The 20490-nt window shown below is 38.8% G+C and overlaps 1 protein-coding gene across 9 annotated transcripts in view; it reads left to right on the top strand.

Moving 5' to 3' along the window:
• Positions 1-20490, top strand: part of esrrga (estrogen-related receptor gamma a) — a 279698-nt gene that overhangs the window by 170366 nt on the left and 88842 nt on the right. For 7 of the 9 annotated variants that reach the window (XM_061879090.1, XM_061879133.1, XM_061879099.1 and 4 more), the window contains 2 exons: positions 1218-1642; positions 13828-13956. In XM_061879090.1, coding sequence (XP_061735074.1) covers positions 1218-1642; positions 13828-13956 — 554 coding nt within the window. The remainder of the gene's footprint in view (positions 1-1217; positions 1643-13827; positions 13957-20490) is intronic. The other 2 variants (XM_061879123.1, XM_061879108.1) reach the window with 1 other exon arrangement.

Genomic DNA, 20490 nt, shown 5'->3' with positions numbered 1-20490 from the left:
TTGTGTGGACAGTTTGGAAAACGCCCGTTTTCTGTATAAAGTTCACGAACATGGTTTATGAAAGAATGCTCAGATGAGTGTGGAGGAACTTGAGAGTCCTGACATAACCCTAATCAAACACCTTCGGGATGAAGTGGAATATCCACAATTCCATGCGTCCCAATATTTTTGTCAACATATGCCACTCTTTGTGCACAAAACCTATCAAATATCAGTAAAAATAGGACATGTTTACAAACAGTAACAAAAGAGGAGGATAAGGGTTCAGGGTTTCCCCCAGATTGCCAATATACCTGTGGAGGTGGTGGCGTGGCTATGGCGTGCGGTTAATATGACATCATCTATTAATTTGCATAATCAGCGATGATGCATATATTGTCTTTAAAAAGCTAAAAAAAATGTTATACATAAATATACAAAATACAATATATATTTATATATATATGTATATAGTGTGCAAATAATATGCTCTATATACAATACATTTATGCATTATAATCCTTTAATTTATTTTCACGTAAAAAACCCTCATTTTTAGGTGTGATGGTTTTTATTTTGCTTTGGGAGGGCACCAAGATCAATTACATGTAGGGAAAACCCCGGATTGTGTTGTATTTACACATTTTGTCCAAGTGGAGGTTAAGGGCAGCAAGAAAACGGGCCGCTGCACTAAAGTGGATACTGAGGCATCCTAAGCTACAGAAAATGAACCACCGGACAGTTTAGGTCGCCCATATGGTATTATCTCGGTACTTTAAAACCACAGCTGTACCCGACAGTACTTGGTGTGTTCAATGATAGTGCATCAATTGCCAGTAGGCACCATACACAGGGAAAAGCGGAGCATGTTGCTGCTTATGTCACATTAGTGCGTGGTTGCTGTTGGTGTGACCCCAGGATGCAGAGACGGCAGGCAAAATGCAAAAACATTAGTCAACGATGCAGTGTCACAGAGAAAGCGATAGCGCCAGATAAACCCTCTTGATTAGCGATCAGAGGCAGTCCCCTGATCACTAATCAAGAGCAGGCACTCAGAACAGTGGTCAAGACACTGCTAAACAAAACCAAAACAGGAAGTGAAACAAAAATAAGAGTGTTATAGAGTAAGAAACACTAAACACAGGCAAAACAATAAATGAAGCTAAAAACTCACATGGATCATAACAGCTTAATGTGCGTTCATTATCATATCTATTTTATTTGTGTCATTCCCTCAGGCTTCTCTGCAGAATGTCCAGTAAGGAGCGCCACCTTGAGTCCAACTGTCCGTCCTCGTATATAAAGACAGAGCCATCAAGTCCCGCCTCCCTGACTGACAGTCTAAACCACCATTCGCCCGGGGGCTCCAGCGACGCTTCAGGCTCCTATTCGTCCACCATGAACGGCCACCCAAATGGCTTAGACTCCCCGAGTCTTTATGGCTCCAACGCGGGGCCTTTGGGTCCCGCCGGCGGCCCCGGATCCAAACGCTATGAGGACTGTTCGTCAACGATCGGGGAAGATTCGCAGATAAAGTGCGAGTACATGTTGAATTCCATGCCAAAGAGGCTGTGTCTGGTGTGTGGGGACATTGCTTCTGGCTACCACTATGGTGTGGCGTCATGTGAGGCCTGCAAAGCCTTCTTCAAACGCACCATCCAAGGTTAGTATTCACTTTTACTGTATTTATTAGCATTAATAATCTCTCTTCGTCATTGATGTACCTGCACCCTCCAATAAGCATCAATCCAGCTCAACATGACCCCCTGCCAGTCGCATTCTACATCAGCCTCTGGTCTTCAGAGCAAAAAAGCAATTTCCAGGTTGCTATTTGCATTTCCACATCTAACCTCTAACGCCTTGCAGCACTGACGTTGGTCGTAAGCTCGTTGTTTAAGCGATAATATCGAGTCACAGTAAAGTCACAGGTCATGCCTAGGAGGGGTCAAGGGTTCAGGTTAGGAGTAGAGGAGAGAGGGGATAGAGGAGTAATCCAGATGATGAGAGGAGTAGCAGGAATTAGGCTGGCTAATCCTTCGCTCCACTTGTTACAGGGCTTCAGGTAGAGTTCACAGGTATTTGCCCCACGTTGTTGTAATTTCATTTCAACATTATACCCTGAAGATTAAGGACTCAGGGGGACATGATTGGACACGCCCTAGTTGCCAAATGTAACATTTTATGACGTGGTCAAATGTACAGTACATGATGTATCCATCACTTACAGCAAGATGGTGGATGTTTAAGGCAGTGGTTCTCAACTGGTGTAGCTGCAGGACCACTATCACCCTGTAATGACACGCAACGACCCAAATTGCGGAAATGTTTCCATCCTAAATTTGTCAAAATATATTTAATAAAAAAGACAGTGCAGGTTGAAGTTCCAATTTTGTTAAAATTGAAAATGTAAAATTGAAATTTTAAATGGCAAGGTTTACATTTTGTAAGCTACAAACAGTTATACCTGCACACTATAAATCAATCCAATACAATGATAATGATAACGTTAACAACAATAGTAATGATTATACCAATTATACTTTTTTTTTAATTGGAAAAAATTAAATTTTTTAAGCAGCTCTTACTAGCTTTGTGAAATACAAAGAAAAAATATGTCATAGTATTATCTAACATCTGATTTTGCAAATCGTGTTGATACTATTCTAAACTTTTTCTCCAATGTTGATACTAACAAATGGAGATGAGAGACTTTTCTGAAGTTAATATCACAATATTTGTATTTTGTAGTATACAATCATTAGGTACACCTGCACAAATCCAAAGACAACAATAAAAAAGATAATAATTTTAATAAATAGGGATGTGAATCGTCGTACAAGCTCACGTTTCAAGTCCATTCCGATTCTTGGGGTGACAATTTGATTTAGAAGTGATTCTCAATTCAACACGATTCTCAATTCCAGCCAGTTCTCGCAATATATTATTTTTAATATAAATATTGATAAAACTTTTTAAAATCAGGTTATGATTTAACAAAAGCTCATTTTGACTGCTGACGGATGACGTAGATGGACGGCGAGTAAGTGTAGATCTATTGTAGTAATAATACTTTTTGATGGACACTGTATTAAATTACCAATATTTGGGTGGTTACAGTGTTGTACAATTAAATGGTAAATGGGTTGTACCTGTATAGCGCTTTTCTACCTTCAAGGTACTCAAAGCGCTTTGACAATACTTCCACATTTACCCATTCACACACACATTCCCACACTGATGGAGGGAGCTGCCATGCAAGGCGCTAACCAGCACCCATCAGGAGCAAGGGTGAAGTGTCTTGCTCAGGACACAACGGACGTGACGAGGTTGGTACTAGGTGGGGATTGAACCAGGGACCCTCGGGATGCGCACGGCCACTCTTCCACTGCACCATGCCGTCCCTATTGCATTGCATATCTACATTTATAGCTTTTTAACTCTGCCTGTTTTTTATGTATAATTCCAGAAAAGGTCAAGTTTATGAGGACTAATAGGCCCATCAGTGAGTTGTCTGTCACCCTGCTGGAGGAAAATTCATCTTCCAGCCAGTCAGTCATTGAGCTATGGAGTCAGTCAGTCAGTCATATCAGACAGGATTCATCAATCTACCTTTCCATCCATCTACCTATCTGTCGCCATGCTTTCTTTTGCTTCTGATAAGCAGCTTTCCCAGTAAAACCCTAGCAAAAACCAAAGCGACAAGAGGATAGGTGGGGGATGGAGGTCTTATATCCACTCGATGCTCACCAGTACCCACAGATGACCTGTGTGTGTTTATGATGGGATGAGATCAGGCCACCGTACATGGCTGACAAAAAGATTGGAGCCCACGCATGCAGAGATAAACTCACAAGAGACACACTTAAATAGACTGTCACACATACACACACACACACACGCACACAACCTTGTAATCGCTCTGTGTGTTGCTTTGACCCTTAATTCATCAGCTATTGCAGCGCTGTCTAAACTGGCCCGTTTCATTTAGAGAGGCTTGTTAAAAGTTCAATAGGTGAGGAATGGTGTTACAGATGAAACACAACTGTGTGGATATAATGCACAGCTTATTTGGGAGTGTGACCTTCTGTGTCCACCCTGCTCTTCTTCTAGCATTTTCACTTTGCTTGTAATCCTGACCCTCCTTTGCTGTAGATATAGAGCAGGGGTCTGCAGCCTTTTCATTCAAAATAGGCATTTTGCCTCTTCTTTCAAGACAGAAAAATAGTCTTTAGCTGCATAACATAACACTGCTTGTGAACTTAAAGTTGCTATCTTTTTTTGTCATTTAAGAGTTGCACTGCACATGGTGGACTGACCGTTTTAGCTTGTTAGGTAGCATTGGTCAACTATGGATATAAGGTCGCCGGTTTGAGCCTGGGATGAAAAAGCAAATGTAAAATATCAATTAACGAATGATAGGTCCGTTTCATATTAAATTATACTGCAAAGGTATTTATATCCCCTCCTCTCTCCATTTTTGATAAGAATATAATGGAAAATTTCCGCTCTTGGTTTTGTAGTCCACTGTGGCATAGGGTTGGTAAACAGCTGTTCTGGGATCAAATCCCTTCCAGTACATATGCATATTTATTTTTATATTACTATGTTAAATTGTGTTATTTTGCACTTCAAAAAATAATTATTGAAGAATTTCTTGTTCATGAATATGTTTTAGTACAAAACACGCATCAAAGTTTGATTAAAAAAGTATTGAAATAGTTCTGATAAATAGAAAAGGGTAAAAAAAAAATGTGTTTCGTGGGTCAGGGAGCCTTAAAATAGGATTCTACTTAGGTTAGGGCCCCAATTTAGCCAGGGGCGGCTCTGCACATTGGCTTCTAAAGACTTTACCTCTCTTCCTCGCGCTCATTTAGTCACCAGTCTGAACTCATTATAGATGCATTCACGGACCTCTTTAAAGTCGGACTTCATAAAACACTCTTCATAAATGTACAGTTCACCTGTTAAAAAAAAAATCTCTGAGCTCTGCAAACGGAGCCACAGCAAAGAAGTTAAAGAGCCAGGGCATCAACGGTCGACACTCATAAAATGTTGGGATATAGCTGTTTGAACACTTGATTAAAGACATCTGCACAGTCAATACGATTCAATGCAAAAGTTGTAAAATATTGCCTTCACAAAGATGGATTATCGTCATACCTTATTTTGTTACAATTAAGTAGTCCCTCAGTACGGTACACATCTGCGCTCTACAATCACAACCATAAACACTGCTAAATTAATACCAATCTCCGTTAAAATTGAGCATCAATTTCTAAACAGGCAAAACTTTTTGTCCGGGTTTTGTATCAATTGCACAAGTGTATGAAAAATAATGTTAAAAGAGTAATTTTATGATTTTTTTCTACATGTAAAGCACTTCCTTGTGGTCTACATAACATTTAATGGTGGTTATTTGGTCAAAATGTTGCATAGATTATGTTTTACAGACCATCTTCAAGCCCCTTTCTGACCCTTCTCTACAGGATGCGCCATTTTGTGGGTGTTCTTATTTATGTGTCTCCACTTCAACTACAACTTCCCCCCGCCATTTTTGTTGTACTTTGTAGCACTTCCGTATTGAACCATATGCTAGTTTGTATTAGAAATGGCAACAACGGGGAATGTATATGCATGTACGAGCCAGCCTGCCCCACATCAAGAGGATAGATAAAAAGAAGGAGCTTAATGACTACAGCGCACACTACAATGGCGGACTCGCACAATTCCCTTCGGTTAAAATTTTACCATATTTGAAGATCACATGTTGACGTCACATGTTTGAAACATGTCACAAGTTGTGCAAATTCCAAACTGCTCATTTGGAATAAGTATGAAGGAAAGCAAGATTGTTTTATAATTACCTGTGCCTTACTGCCATGCTGTGATTTGGGACTTATGCAGATCCCAAATACACAGAAACAGGTACCAATATGTAAGAAAATTTGTTTTTTGCATAATAGTTGCCCTCTAAGTGTTTTTTTTTAGACTTCCACCTTTTTTGTGCACTACACCTTCAAATGTGTTGTCACCCCACATATATTCATAAAAATAAATAATTACTTTTCCATTGTTTTTAATGTACACCACCGTTTAATAGCTGTCAATATGTTGCCGCTCCCTATATTATAGCAGCTTACATACTTATTAGTTAAATTCATTTTTTTTCATTTAAAAGTGCTCATTCCAATTTGGCCTGTGAACTGTCTAAGATATTATCTTTGGCCAGTAAGCAAGCCAAACTCTTCCATGGATGGGTGTGTGTGTGTGTGTGTGTGTGTGTGTGTGTGTGTGTGTGTGTGTGTGTGTGTGTGTGTGTGTGTGTGTGTGTGTGTGTGTGTGTGTGTGTGTGTGGGTGGGTGGGTGCGTGTGTGCGTGTGTGCACGTGTTGGCCTATGTGTGTGGGCTTGCATCCATGTTAATAACATGTGAATGTTTTTGTGTTGTGCACTTTGGCTAGAAAGCCATGCTGGCCTCAGATGGGCAACGGCAGCCATATTGGTATGTTTCAAGCCATTAGCCAATAAAACTGCAGGTAATCACCAAAAAAAAACACATCCAGCTGGACAGGGACGAAAAGGAGAGAGTGTGAAGTGGGGGGAAAATGACAAGGTAGGAAAGCCAAGAGGAAGCATTTGAATGAACAATAACTTTAGACGGAAAATGTTGGGGAAGCGGTGGGAGGCTAGTGTGTGTGTGTGTATGTGTGTGTGTGTGTGTGTGTGTGCGTGCGTGCGTGCGTGCGTGCGTGCGCGTGCGTATGGGCGCGTCACGGCAAGGCGGAAGTGGCTGCGGCAGCTGCTGTTTCTGTGGCGTCAGTCCAGCTACACCTGACAACGTGCATCTATCACCCCTTATTGAGAGGGGTGGGGGAGTGGGATGAAATGAGATGACAAACCTAGTAAGACGGCAAAAAAGAAAGGTGGTGGCTTTCATTTAGACGACATGAGATGAGGGGGAGGAATTAAAAGAAGTCTAAATTATGTTCATTTAAGGAAACAATGGGCTTGTGCCAAAAACAATACAAGTCCATCATAAAAGACAAGACAATGCGTTAATGTTGCTGCAGTTTATCGGGCAAAGGATAGTTTTCGGTAACTTTTTTCTGTAAAATAGTTAAAATAAATGTAATTTCCAGTCACACACGGTAAAAAAAATAATAATACAGACAAATGTATGCTAACATGTATCCAAACATTTTAAAGTAGAGCATTAATTTTCCAGGATGATGGTCAGTTTTCCCCCTTATGGAATGATGTACAAGGAGCAGAAATAATCTGTTCCAGGGTCAAAATATCACTTCATAAAATATTAACATTCATAACAATACTTGTCATTTATATCTGCATTTAGGTACCTGCAAATGCTGTAATAATTGTGCATGCAGTATTTTAAGTAGCATTTATTTTAAGTAGGGACGGCGTGGCGCAGTGGAAGAGTGGCCGTGTGCAACCCGAGGGTCCCTGGTTCAATCCCCACGTAGTACCAACCTCCTCACGTCCGTTGTGTCCTGAGCAAGACACTTCACCCTTGCTCCTGATGGTTGCTGGTTAGCGCCTTGCATGGCAGCTCCCTCCATCAGTGTGTGAATGTGTGTGTGAATGGGTAAATGTGGAAGTAGTGTCAAAGCGCTTTGAGTACCTTGAAGGTAGACAAGCGCTATACAAGTACAACCCATTTATCATTTTCTTGACTGAAATGAAGTTAACCACATAAAACCAATCAACCTACATGACAAATGCATAATGTGAAGGTGAGTCACGTTTTATGTGCGACACACTTCTCACTTTCTTCAATGCCATGCAAGTGTAAAAAAAGTGTCAACTGTAAAACAGGGAGATAAAATTCATATTTTGTTTTGGCAATGCTTTTCAACGAGAGAAGTGTTTTCATCTCTGATAAGCCAAGATTGTTATAAAATATCCATTCATCTATCCATTTTCTACCGCTTGACCTGTTTTGGCGTTGCTAGCGTGCTGGAGCCTATGCCAACTGCACTCGTTCTGAAGGCGGTGTACACCCTGGACAAGTTGCCACACATTGCAGGGCCAACACAGATCATTCTATTGAAATCCTATGATACCGGTATGTCATAAAATGACTGATTGTAATATAGTTAATGTGTTACAGTCTTTGTTTCAAAAACATGAGCGTTCCAGTCTCTACAATAGTGGTCAGTTGTCATGCAGCAGGTTGACACACATGCACTCACACACACACCTCAAAGGAGATTGCAGGGGATTTGAGGCCCTCATATATCCCTTCCACACCCCCAGGCGGCCACCATCAGTCCGCACGTTATACAAAGTCGCCTCCAAGAGAAATCATTGGGTCTATAAGCCGGGCCCAGTGTCCGAGAAGAGGCGTAAAGGCAGAAATAAAGATGGTCGCATGGAGGAATGACAATCTGCTATTAACCCCTCTCTGTGCAGGATGTTTGTGTGGGAGCATACCAAGAGTATCCTTCATGTTCTCTAGAGTATGCTAATGGAAGTCAATATAACAGGTTTACTATGTAGCAACCTTCATGCAAACCTTGAGCTTCTGCAAATCACCTGCTGTAAGTGTCTCTTTAGCACACTTATTCATTTAGCTACCCTAACAAGACCCATTACTAAGCTTTGGTGTCATTAGCACATTTAGCAATAGTGCTCATAAGTAATTGCCAAATTAATCTGCTGCACCACCAGTATCTTCCTGCATGTCCCATTAGAGGCATCCATTAGGTTTTCCCCCAGCGTTAAGCATGTTTAGCCAGTTACTTCAACTAACAGGGGCCAATTAACGAGCATCTTGTTACCCATTAAGACCAGTTTGTGCGTTTAGCCTTTTTCTAGGCTAACTAGCCCCCTTAATCAGCGGAGTAATGAGAAAACATCCTCTCCACAGCAGCAGTCAATAGTAATCACTGTTTATTCTCTTTCACTGGGAGACACTTGAGCTTGCTGGGAGGCTGGGAACGCTCTAGTTGTTTTTTTTTTTGTTTTTTTTAGATGTACATCTCTTTACGGCTCACTCTATTAAACAAGACCATCCTGTTAAGTGCATGTGGAAAAGGCGCAAATGTCTCTAAAAACAAGTAAGAAAGCTTGACAGGAAAGCTCTGAAACTTCACAACAAGATAAGACAGGTGATAAACAGTAAAGGAAGACATAAAAAAATGCTTTACATTGACTACAAATGACAGAGGAATCAAAATATCAAAGACAGAAGGTAAAGCTACAAATGTACACGTATGTCATCTACTTATAGTAGTTAAAGGCCTACTGAAACGAGATTTTTAAACGGGAATAGCAGGTCCATTCTATGTGTCATACTTGATCATTTCGCGATATTGCCATATTTCTGCTGAAAGGATTTAGTAGAGAACATCAACGATAAAGTTCGCAACTTTTGGTCGCTAATAGAAAAGCCCTGCCTGTACCGGAAGTAAGTGCGCGTGACGTGAAGTGAAGTGAATTATATTTATATAGCGCTTTTCTCTAGTGACTCAAAGCGCTTTACACAGTGAAACCCAATATCTAAGTTACATTTAAACCAGTGTGGGTGGCACTGGGAGCAGGTGGGTAAAGTGTCTTGCCCAAGGACACAACGGCAGTGACTAGGATTGCGGAAGCGGGAATCGAACCTGCAACCCTCAAGTTGCTGGCATGGCCACTCTACCAATCGAGCTATACCGCCCCGACGTCACTGGTTGCAGGGCTCCACACATATTCCCATTGTTTTTAATGGGCGCCACCAGCAGTAAGAGCAATTCGGACCGAGAAAGCGACAATTTCCCCATTAATTTGAGCGAGGATGAAAGATTTGTGAATTAGGATATTGATAGTGAAGGAATAGAAAGAAAGAAAAAAAGTGACGGCTCCGGGCGACGGCAGTGTGAGCGTTTCAGATGTAATTAGACACATTTACTAGGACAATTCTGGAAGATCCCTTATCTGCTTATTGTTTTAATGGTTTTTTAGTGAGATGTTAAAGATTGTAAAAGATTGTGAAGACATACCTCGAGGTCAGATGGCTGCGGTGAACACGAAGTGTCTCAGAGAGAAGCCGAGGAGCCAAGCTCACAGCTGCCGCTACTGCAGGGCGACAATTAATCCAATGATTTCTCTGGTAAGGTTATATATATATATACATATATATATATATATATATATATATATATATATATATATATATATATATATATATATATATATATATATATATATATATATATGTATGTATATATATATATATATATATATACATATATATATATATGTATATATATATATATATATATATATATATCCATCCATCCATCCATTTTCCACCGCTTATTCCCTTTCGGGGTCGCGGGGGTCGCTGGCGCCTATCTCAGCTACAATCGGGCGGAAGGCGGGGTACACCCTGGACAAGTCGCCACCTCATTGCAGGGCCAACACAGATAGACAGACAACATTCACACTCACATTCACACACTAGGGCCAATTTAGTGTTGCCAATCAACCTATCCCCAGGTGCATGTCTTTGGAAGTGGGAGGAAGCCGGAGTACCCGGAGGGAACCCACGCATTCACGGGGAGAACATGCAAACTCCACACAGAAAGTTCCCGAGCCTGGATTTGAACCCAGGACTGCAGGAACTTCGTATTATATATATATATATATGTATATATATATATACATATATATATATTCCTCAAAACATGCTGGTTGACGTAGAGAAAACATGTTCGCTTGACCGCTCCGCTTCCCAACAAACAAAGAAACATCGGCTGTGTCTTGGTGCTAAAGACAGCTGCAATACACCGCTTTCCACCAACAGCATTGTTTTTTATAGTCTCCATTATTAAATGAACACATTGCAAAAGATTCAGCAACACAGATGTCCAAAATACTGTGTAATTATGCGGTTAAAGCAGATGACTTTTAGCCGCGAGTGGTGCAGCGCTAATATTTCCTGACAGTCCGTGACGTCACGCGTACACGTCATCATTTCGCGACGTTTTTAACAAGAAACTCGCGGGAAATTTAAAATTGCAATTTAGTAAACTAAAAAGGCCGTATTGGCATGTGTTGCAATGTTAATATTTCATCATTGATGTATAAACTATCAGACTGTGTGGTCGGTTGTAGTGGGTTTCAGTAGGCCTTTAAAACTCTGTTTTAACTCGATGATGGGGAAAAAAACAACCTGATACACCCTAAACCAGGGGTCACCAACGCCGTGCCCGCGGGCACCAGGTCGCCCGTAAGGACCAGATGAGTCACCCGCTGGCCTGTTCTAAAAATAGCTCAAATAGCAGCACTTACCAGTGAGCTGCCTCTATTTTTTAAATGTCGCTTTGCTCGACATTTTTAATTCTAGAGAGACAAAACTCAAATAGAATTTGACAATCCAAGAAAAATTTTTAAAGACTTGGTCTTCACCTGTTTAAATAAATTAATTTATTTTTTTTACTTTGCTTCTTATAACTTTCAGAAAGACAATTTTAGAGAAAAAATACAACCTTAAAATGATTTTAGGATTTTTAAACACATACACCTTTTTACCTTTTAAATTCCTTCCTCTTCTTTCCTGACAATTTAAATCAATGTTCAAGTAAATTATTTTTTTTTATTGTAAAGAATAATAAATACATTAAATTTTTCATTTTAGCTTCTGTTTTTTCGACGAAGAATATTTAAATCTTATTTCCAAGTCTTTTGAATTTCTTTTCAAAATTTTGGTTCTGGAAAATCTAGAAGAAATAATGATTTGTCTTTGTTAGAAATATAGCTTGGTCCAATTTGTTATATATTCTAACAAAGTGCAGATTGGATTTTAACATATTTAAAACATGTCATCAAACATATATACTTATTGTGAGAAATCATTAAGATGATCAGTGTTTCCACAAAGATAGATATCATTAATTATTAATAATAACATAGAGTTAAAGGCAAATTGGGCAAATTGGCTATTTCTGGCAATTTATTTAAGTGTGTATCAAACTGGTAGCCCTTCGCATTAATCAGTACCCAAGAAGTAGCTCTTGGTTTCAAAAAGGTTGGTGACCCCTGCCCTAATCAATACAATAACATACACAAACATTTATTTGTGTTGCTTTTCAGATAATACAAAAAAACTCACAACTTGGAGATAAATGTTTACTGGAGAGCAACAATGTGATACTAAATCTAGTCTGTAGGTACCATGCCTGTTCTGTTGGTACCCATAAACAATAAGGTGCCAAAATGGTTAGAAGTGGGAACCTTACAACAACTTAAAATTGGATTTGTTTACGATTCTTCGGGTGATGATTCGATTCATAATCGATACTCGATTCAAACCGATTCTTGCAATATAATATTTGATGACAATAAAACCTTTTCAAAACATGTTCCAAAAGTTTCTCTTATATTCTGACGTACACGCAGTGAGTGAGCGCAGATATGGTCTATAATATCTTATTTTGTATTCTTTTAAAAAATTGTTAAAAAAAACACTTTGAAAAATATATATATTTTTGAAAAATATGAATCAATTTAGAATCATATAAGAAAGAATCACAAATCAGTTGGTAATAATTTGTTTTAGCACCCCTGATAATCACAGTTTGATTGCTTACAATGTCTTTAATGTGGCAATAATACTAATAACGATTAGCTGTATAAAGCGCTTTTCTAGACACTCCAAGCACTTTCAGTGAGAATTCAGTCCACTTTGGTGTTAGGTTACATTTGTCTCCACAACTACCCTGGGGTATACTAAGGGAAATGTGGCTGCCAATTTGCCTAAGGACACAACAGCAGTGACTATATAAGGGAACAGAAGCTGGATTTGTACCAGGATCTATCAAGTATCCGTATGGCGGCTCTACCATCTGAGACATGTCGCTCTTGGTTGTTATTTGTTTAGAAGCAATTGAGTGGTTGTGCTCATGCCTCACAGCAAGAGGATCCTGGGTTCGATTCCCGGGTTTGGGGTCTTTCTGTGTGGAGTTTGCAAGTTGTCCCCGTGACTGCGTGGGTTCTCTCCGGTTACTCCGACTTCCTCTCACCTCTAAAAATAGGGGGATAGGTTGATTGGCCACACTAAATTGGCCCTAGTGTGTGAATGTGAGTGTGAATGTTGTCTGTCTATCTGTGTTGGCCCTGTGAAGAGGTGACGACTTGTCCAGGGTGTACCCTGCCATCTGCCCAAATACAGCTGGGATAGGTACAGCCCTTCGCGACCCAGAAAGGGACAAGTGGTAGTAAATGGATAGATGGATGTGTGACAATTGAGGCATAATAGGGTGCTCTACTTAGCTGCAACCAGCAGAGGCGGTGTTGATTTAGTCTCCAGCTTGTTGTCGAAAGAAGCACACCACGTTGTCAGATATTATAAGGATAAACTTCATTTGCAGGAAACAGGATTTTAGAATGTTTAGAGAAAAGAAGAAATTACACGTGTGAGAATTAAAGGTAAAAGCCGAATTAGCTTCTCAGAAGTCGTAGGTGTTTTTGTTGGTGTCTAAGGGTTTTAACATAATTAACTTACATTAGCTAATATTCTTACCTTCAGCTCTGAGCCAGTGTTAGCATGAGCAGTCCCCAGCCGCTCACGCAACCTCGCCTTTGACACCTGCAATTAACTACAGCTAGGCATGTGAGACGCACACGCATGAACTTCATTACACATCAAGTAAAGTTGTGTGCTTGCCTAAGGGAGCAGTCAGAGCTGACCTCAAACATAAAAAAGGGTATAAAGGCAGCTTTTTTTGGCATGATATGATGGATTAGCAATCAAACTAACTGCAAGTTACCAATAATGTTTATTGACTGATCTCACATATACATGTCTGAATGTAACTTTTGTGTGCTCTTATGGTGTCCACAGGCAACATAGAATACAGCTGTCCAGCCACCAATGAGTGTGAAATCACCAAGAGGAGACGCAAGTCCTGCCAGGCCTGCCGCTTCATGAAGTGTCTGACTGTGGGCATGCTGAGGGAGGGTAAGGGAAAAGGTCTCTTCCTAATCATTCTCTGTTAGCTGTGTTGCACGTAGCATTATCAATCAATCAATCAATCAATGTTTACTTATATAGCCCTAAATCACTAGTGTCTCAAAGGGCTGCACAAACCACAACACAAACCACTACGACATCCTCGGTAGGCCCACATAAGGGCAAGGAAAACTCACACCCAGTGGGACGTCGGTGACAATGATGACTATGAGAACCTTGGAGAGGACCACATATGTGGGCAACCCCGCCCCCTCTAGGGGACCGAAAGCAATGGATGTCGAGCGGGTCCAACATGATACTGTGAAAGTTCAATCCATAGTGGATCCAACACAGCCGCGAGAGTCCATTCCAAAGCGGATCCAAAGGGAGTCTATTTAAAGGATAGAGTATACAAATGAGTTTTAAGGTGAGACTTAAATGCTTCTACTGAGGTAGCATCTCGAACTGTTACTGGGAGGGCATTCCAGAGTACTGGAGCCCGAACAGAAAACGCTCTATAGCCCGCAGACTTTTTTGGGGCTTTGGGAATCACTAATAAGCCGGAGTCCTTTGAACGCAGATTTCTTGCCGGGACATATGGTACAATACAATCGGCAAGATAGGCTGGAGCTAGACCGTGTAGTATTTTATACGTAAGTAGTAAAACCTTAAAGTCAAATCTTAAGTCCACAGGAAGCCAGTGCAACATTGCACTACTTTTGTACAGTCACAGGAACGACATTAGCTTCAATATTAGGTGGCCATACAAAGGACAAACGCAGTACAAGAATCAATGTATTTCAACAATAATTGAATTAGTTGAAACTATTTTATTACTATATTAGTAGGAAATTTGACACACTTTTTTACAAGAATTTTGGAGGAAATTGGACATTCGTACAATGTGTAATCGAAATAATTTAATAGGAAATGTACAAAATGTGTTATCACAACAATTGAATAAGAAATTGGAAACAAAATAACATCAAAATTATTATTATTACAATAATTCAATAGAAAATGTAAAAAATGTATTATCACATTGACAATAAACATATTTATTAAGAAATTATTATCACAAGAATGTTGGAGAAACTTAAGGGAAATGTGTTGTTACCAGAATTTAGTAGGAAATATTGAAACAGTTAGTATTGTTTAATGTATTTATTTGAGCTTTGGACAAAAAATGTTAGATTTAATGGAAAATATACTTAAGTGTCCTATTAGCAAAGGAATTTAGTAGAAATTCTCACAAAAAATGGTACATTTTTTTTTTGTATGAGTTTTACAAAAATGCGTTATTTGTACAAGAATGTTAAAGAAATTTGGACGAAAACTATTTTATGACAAAAATCATTAGGAAATATACAAAAATGTGTTTTAATTTCAAAAATGTAATAGGATATGTACAAAAAGTGTTATTTACGCAAAAGGGTTTATGTACGTCTTCACTTGGGTTTGTCTTACTGTGAGTCAGCCAGTCAGTTAGTTAGTTAGTTAGCAACATCGATCAAAAAGTTATGAGCTGATTTTAAAGAAACAATCAGGAAAAAAGGAACAGCTGATTACATTTTGGGGGTCATCCGGATCATTTATCTACCACGTTACTGAGGCTGCAATTTCTGTGTATGTGTGCTTGCTCGCAGTCACATAGACAAAGAGAGTGGACGAGAGACAAGAGAGTTCACTCTGTTTATTTAAATCTGTGCTCTTTTGCGGTTTACAAACCCTGTTTCGATATGAGTTGGGAAATTGTGTTAGATGTAAATATAAACGAAATACAATGATATGCTAATCCTTTTCAACCCATATTCAATTAAATGCACTACAAAGACAAGATATTTGATGTTCAAACTCATTACCTTTTTTTTTTTGCAAATAATAATTAACTTAGAATTTCATGGCTGCAACACATGCCTAAGTAGTTGGGAAAGGGCATGTTCACCACTGTGTTACATCAACTTTTCTTTTAACAACACTCAATAAATGTTTGGGACCTGAGGAAACTAATTGTTGAAGCTTTGAAAGTGGAATTCTTTACCATTCTTGCTTGATGTACAGCTTAAGTTGTTCAATAGTCCGAGGTCTTGTTGTCGTAGATTACGCTTCATAATGCGCCACACATTTTCGATGGGAGACATGTCTGGACTGCTGGTGGGCCACGAAAGTACCCGCACTCTTTTACTACGAAGCCACGCTGTTGTAACACGTGGCTTGGCATTGTTTTGCTGAAATAGGCAGGGGCGTCCATGATAATGTTGCTTGGATGACAATATATGTTGCTTCAAAACCTGTATGGACCATTCAACAGAATGGTGCCTTCACAGATGTGTAAGTTACCCACGCCTTGGGCACTAATGCACCCCCATACCGTCACAGATGCTGGCTTTTGAACTTTGCGCCTATAACAATCCGGATGGTTATTTTCCTCTTTGTTCCGGAGGACACCACATCCACAGTTTCCAAATATAATTTGAAATGTGGACTCGTCAGACCACAGAACACTTTTCCACTTTTCATCAGTCCATCTTAGATGAGCTCGGGCCCAGCGAAGCGGCGGTGTTTCTGAGTGTTGTAGATAAATGGCTTTGGCTTTGCATAGTAGAGCTTTAACTTGCACTTACGGATGTAGCGACCAACTGTAGTTACTGACAGTGGTTTTATGAAGTGTTCCTGAGCCCATGTAGTGATATCCTTTACACACTGATGTCGGTTTTTGATGTAGTACTGCCTGAGGGATCAAAGGTCCGTAATATCATCGCTTACATGCAGTGATTTCTCCAGATTCTCTGAACCTTTTGATGATTTTACGGACCGTAGATGGTAAAATCCCTAAATTCCTTGCAATACCTCGTTGAGAAATGTTGTTCTAAAACTGGTCGACAATTTGCATACAAATTGGTGACCCTTGCCCCAGCCTTGTTTGTGAATTACTTAGCATTTCATGGAAGCTATTTTTATACCCAATCATGGCACCCACCTGTTCCCAATTAGCCTGCACATCTGTTGGATGTTCCAAATAAGTGTTTGACGAGCATTCCTCAACTTCATCAGTATTTATTGCCACCTTTCCCAACTTCTTTGTCACGTGTTGCTGTCATCAAATTCTGAAGTGAATGATTATTTGCAAAAAAAAAAAAAGTCCATCAGTTTGAACATCAAATATGTTGTCTTTGTAGCATATTCAACTGAATATGGGTTGAAAATTATTTGCAAATCATTGTATTCCATTCATATTTACATCAAACACAATTTCCCAACTCATATGGAAACGGGGTTTGTAGATTAAACTTTCAGGAAATTACCAAAATTGGATAATGATGGAATTTAGGATGGTCTGCGCTCTTACGGTGATTTTCTAATTATAAATACTAGGGATAGGGACTTGGACAGAAACTCTGTTATTACAAAACAATCCAGAATCCATCCATCCATCCATCCATTTTCTACCGCTTGTCCCTTTTATCTTTAGATGTTCTATTTTCCTACTTTTGCAATTTGTTAAACATTTAAATACTTTATAATATAGTAAGTGAAGTTTTATCATAGTTCAATCAATGTTTACTTGTTTATCATAGTTAACTGTTATGTAAGTATAAAAAAGTACATATTCAAGTAAATGTTCATACTCATAGAAAAAGTACTATAAAATACAGTAGGGGGGAAGTGAGGGGAGTGGAGTGAGCTTACCTCATTTGCATTTGACTTCTTGATTCCTGTTTATCTATCGACCGGACTTCATTGAAATCCCATGTTGAATTCCAAGTTTTTGGAGTGCTAAACAGTTTAATTTTCAAGGGTCTAGTCGTCATGTCTGTGTGATCATGTTTTGTTTTAGTCATGTTCGGGTTTGTTTTTGGACTCTTTGTGCACTTTTGTTTGTTTTGTCACCATAACAACCCATTGGTTTTACTTGTTGAGTCACGCACCTGTTTTCACTGATCATGTCACTGCTATTTAAGCCGGTCTGTTTTTGTTGTTCGTCCTGGTGACATTATCCTATCTACCTCTGCTAGTCATGAGATTCCTGTTTATTATAGTTAAACTTAAATGTTTTACTCTTGTCATCAAAACATGTCAAGACACCTTCTCAAACCAATCACAAACTTCCGGCTTTCTGGATAAAATTGCTACGCGTCACAACGCTACAGTAAGAACATTGCAATTGTATTAAATTACGATCATACTTTGATTGTCAAAGATGTTTTATTCTAGTCTGTGAAATTTCTACCTATATAAATGTCATTACATCAGTTAAAGAATATACTGTAGATGGGGAGATTTTATGGCAGATTGTAATAAAGTGTACTCGATAATATTTTATAAAATGGTCTGATTGATTTACCTCAATTACAGAATATTTATTAGACTGAATATCACTCATTATTAATAAATCGAGATGGTTGATACATTGTCATACAGCAAAACAAACATGATCAACTTGCACAACATGCAATGTACAGGATATCAGAAGCATTTATTTAGGTAGAAATATCACCAAACATATTTTACAATCAAAGAATGATCGTAACAATCCACATTTTGTGTGACTAATGTGTGAATATGGTATCTAAATATGGTGTAGCTCCTCTGAATGCAAGTGCTTCTGCAGCGGGAATACAAATTCTGAATTCCGACAAAATACAAAATCTGGCAAGACACCAACGCACAGCAGGTAAATACATATATTTTTAAAATTCTCATTAAAAGCCATAAAAAAACATACAATTTGAATTTAAGCAAACTAATTTTCCACTCATGTCAATAAAGAGTTAAAAAATCTCTGTCTAAGGTACACGTATTTATGCCGAAAAATTATGTTCATCTGCGATTAATCGTGCTTAATTTCAATTTAACTATGAACAAACCGCGATTATTCGTGATTAAAAGTTTAATCGTGCGACAGCCCCAGTTGAAACTTAAGCATTTACCATTATTAGCATATCAGATTTTTTTATTGAAATGTATTCATCATTTAGAGAAAATACAATAAGCACCCTAAAAATTGTGTTTTTAGCGACTAATTCCTCTGCGTTCTTTGTATGAAATCTACTAATTTCTTTGGAATAAAGTCCAATGAATTACTCATCATAAAAAATGCTGCATGTAACACAGTAGATTTGAATCCTTGTTGTATTGCTTGGCTTTAAGTCCACACACACAAGGGAACACACTACATATGTATATCATAATGTTGCCATGTGTTGCTAATTGGATCGTTTTTACTCCGACATGAACCGGCACTGCCTGAAAAGAAAAACAGTTATTACTGCCATAGCACCACTTTGATTAAATACATTCCATTTGTCATGTCCACACTCTCCTAGTACCTCCACCTTTCTCTCTCTCTCCCTGCCGTTGGTCTTCTCACCTGTGACCTTTCCACTCCCACCGCACTTTCTGCCACGGAAGGAGGACGATAGAGAAAGTCTAAGAAACAGGAATAACGGTACAGAGGAGGCTCGGGAGAGGAGATTGATTTATAGGAGCTGAGGAGAGGGGCCGAGGGGGAGGATGAGAAAGGCAAGGTGGGGGTGCAGGGCGGGGGCAGGGTGTCCGAATGAAGTAGAAAGTGTGTGTGAGAGAAAGCAGAGGAGGGAGAAGGAGGGTCAAGGTTGTAATTGATGGGAGACCTGGTCCACGCCCTCCCCACCCGCACACACTTTTACTCGCTGTGGTCAGGGATTGTGGCTCCTTGCCATCCATTCTTGTCTTTTTCTTCTTCCCACTCACTCTTATTGGACCACTTCATCCGTCCACTCACGTCTACATCCCACTGCTGGAGACTGTCACGCTCACTAGACACTTTATTAGGTACACCTGCACCAGCCCGTGACTTGCAGTATATGAACTGCATGTAACAATGTGTTTGATTAGTATCCACAGAAGAGGACGTTCATTTCAAGTGAAAGATAAAGCATTTTTATCCCGTAAGAAATAATATCGATGTCAACAAATTTTAGAGAGAATAATCCAATCCAATCCAACTTTATCTGTATAGCACCTTTAAAAATACCCAGTGTTGTACAGAATAATGAATAAAAGACACAGAAATTAACAAAGACAACAAAATACATGTAAGAAAACAACTACATCAAAATACATTTTAAAGGATAAAAATGTTGGTTGGTAGATCGATTGGTAGAAGTAAATGTAGATAAGAAAATAATCAAAATAAACCACAATAAAAACAAATAAAATTAAATCAATAAAAAACAAATAAAATACTACAAGTAAGAACAAGAATGCCATTAACAACTTAATATGTGCCAAAGAAATGTTTTGCTTTTTACAATTATAATCAATTATAATAGTTATATAATTTTTGTGATTTTATTATTATAAATAATTATATATACAGATATTATATTTATTATACATAGTATGTCATCATAAATTATTATATATTTTTTTGCAGATATATTGATTTTATTTGCTGTATTTTTGTGGTTGCGTCTGGGTCTGAAATTTTGTCAATCATTCACGATCCTTATGTGAAACTAGCACTCATACGTTTTTTTTTTATGAAAGATAACTCGTAAATTAATGCTTTGA

The sequence above is a fragment of the Nerophis ophidion genome, linkage group LG02 (genome assembly GCF_033978795.1).
Source record: "Nerophis ophidion isolate RoL-2023_Sa linkage group LG02, RoL_Noph_v1.0, whole genome shotgun sequence".
In the NCBI taxonomy this organism is placed as follows: Eukaryota; Metazoa; Chordata; class Actinopteri; order Syngnathiformes; family Syngnathidae; genus Nerophis; species Nerophis ophidion.
The sequence above is the reverse complement of the archived record's forward strand: the minus strand, read 5'-3'. Positions and strand labels throughout refer to the sequence as shown.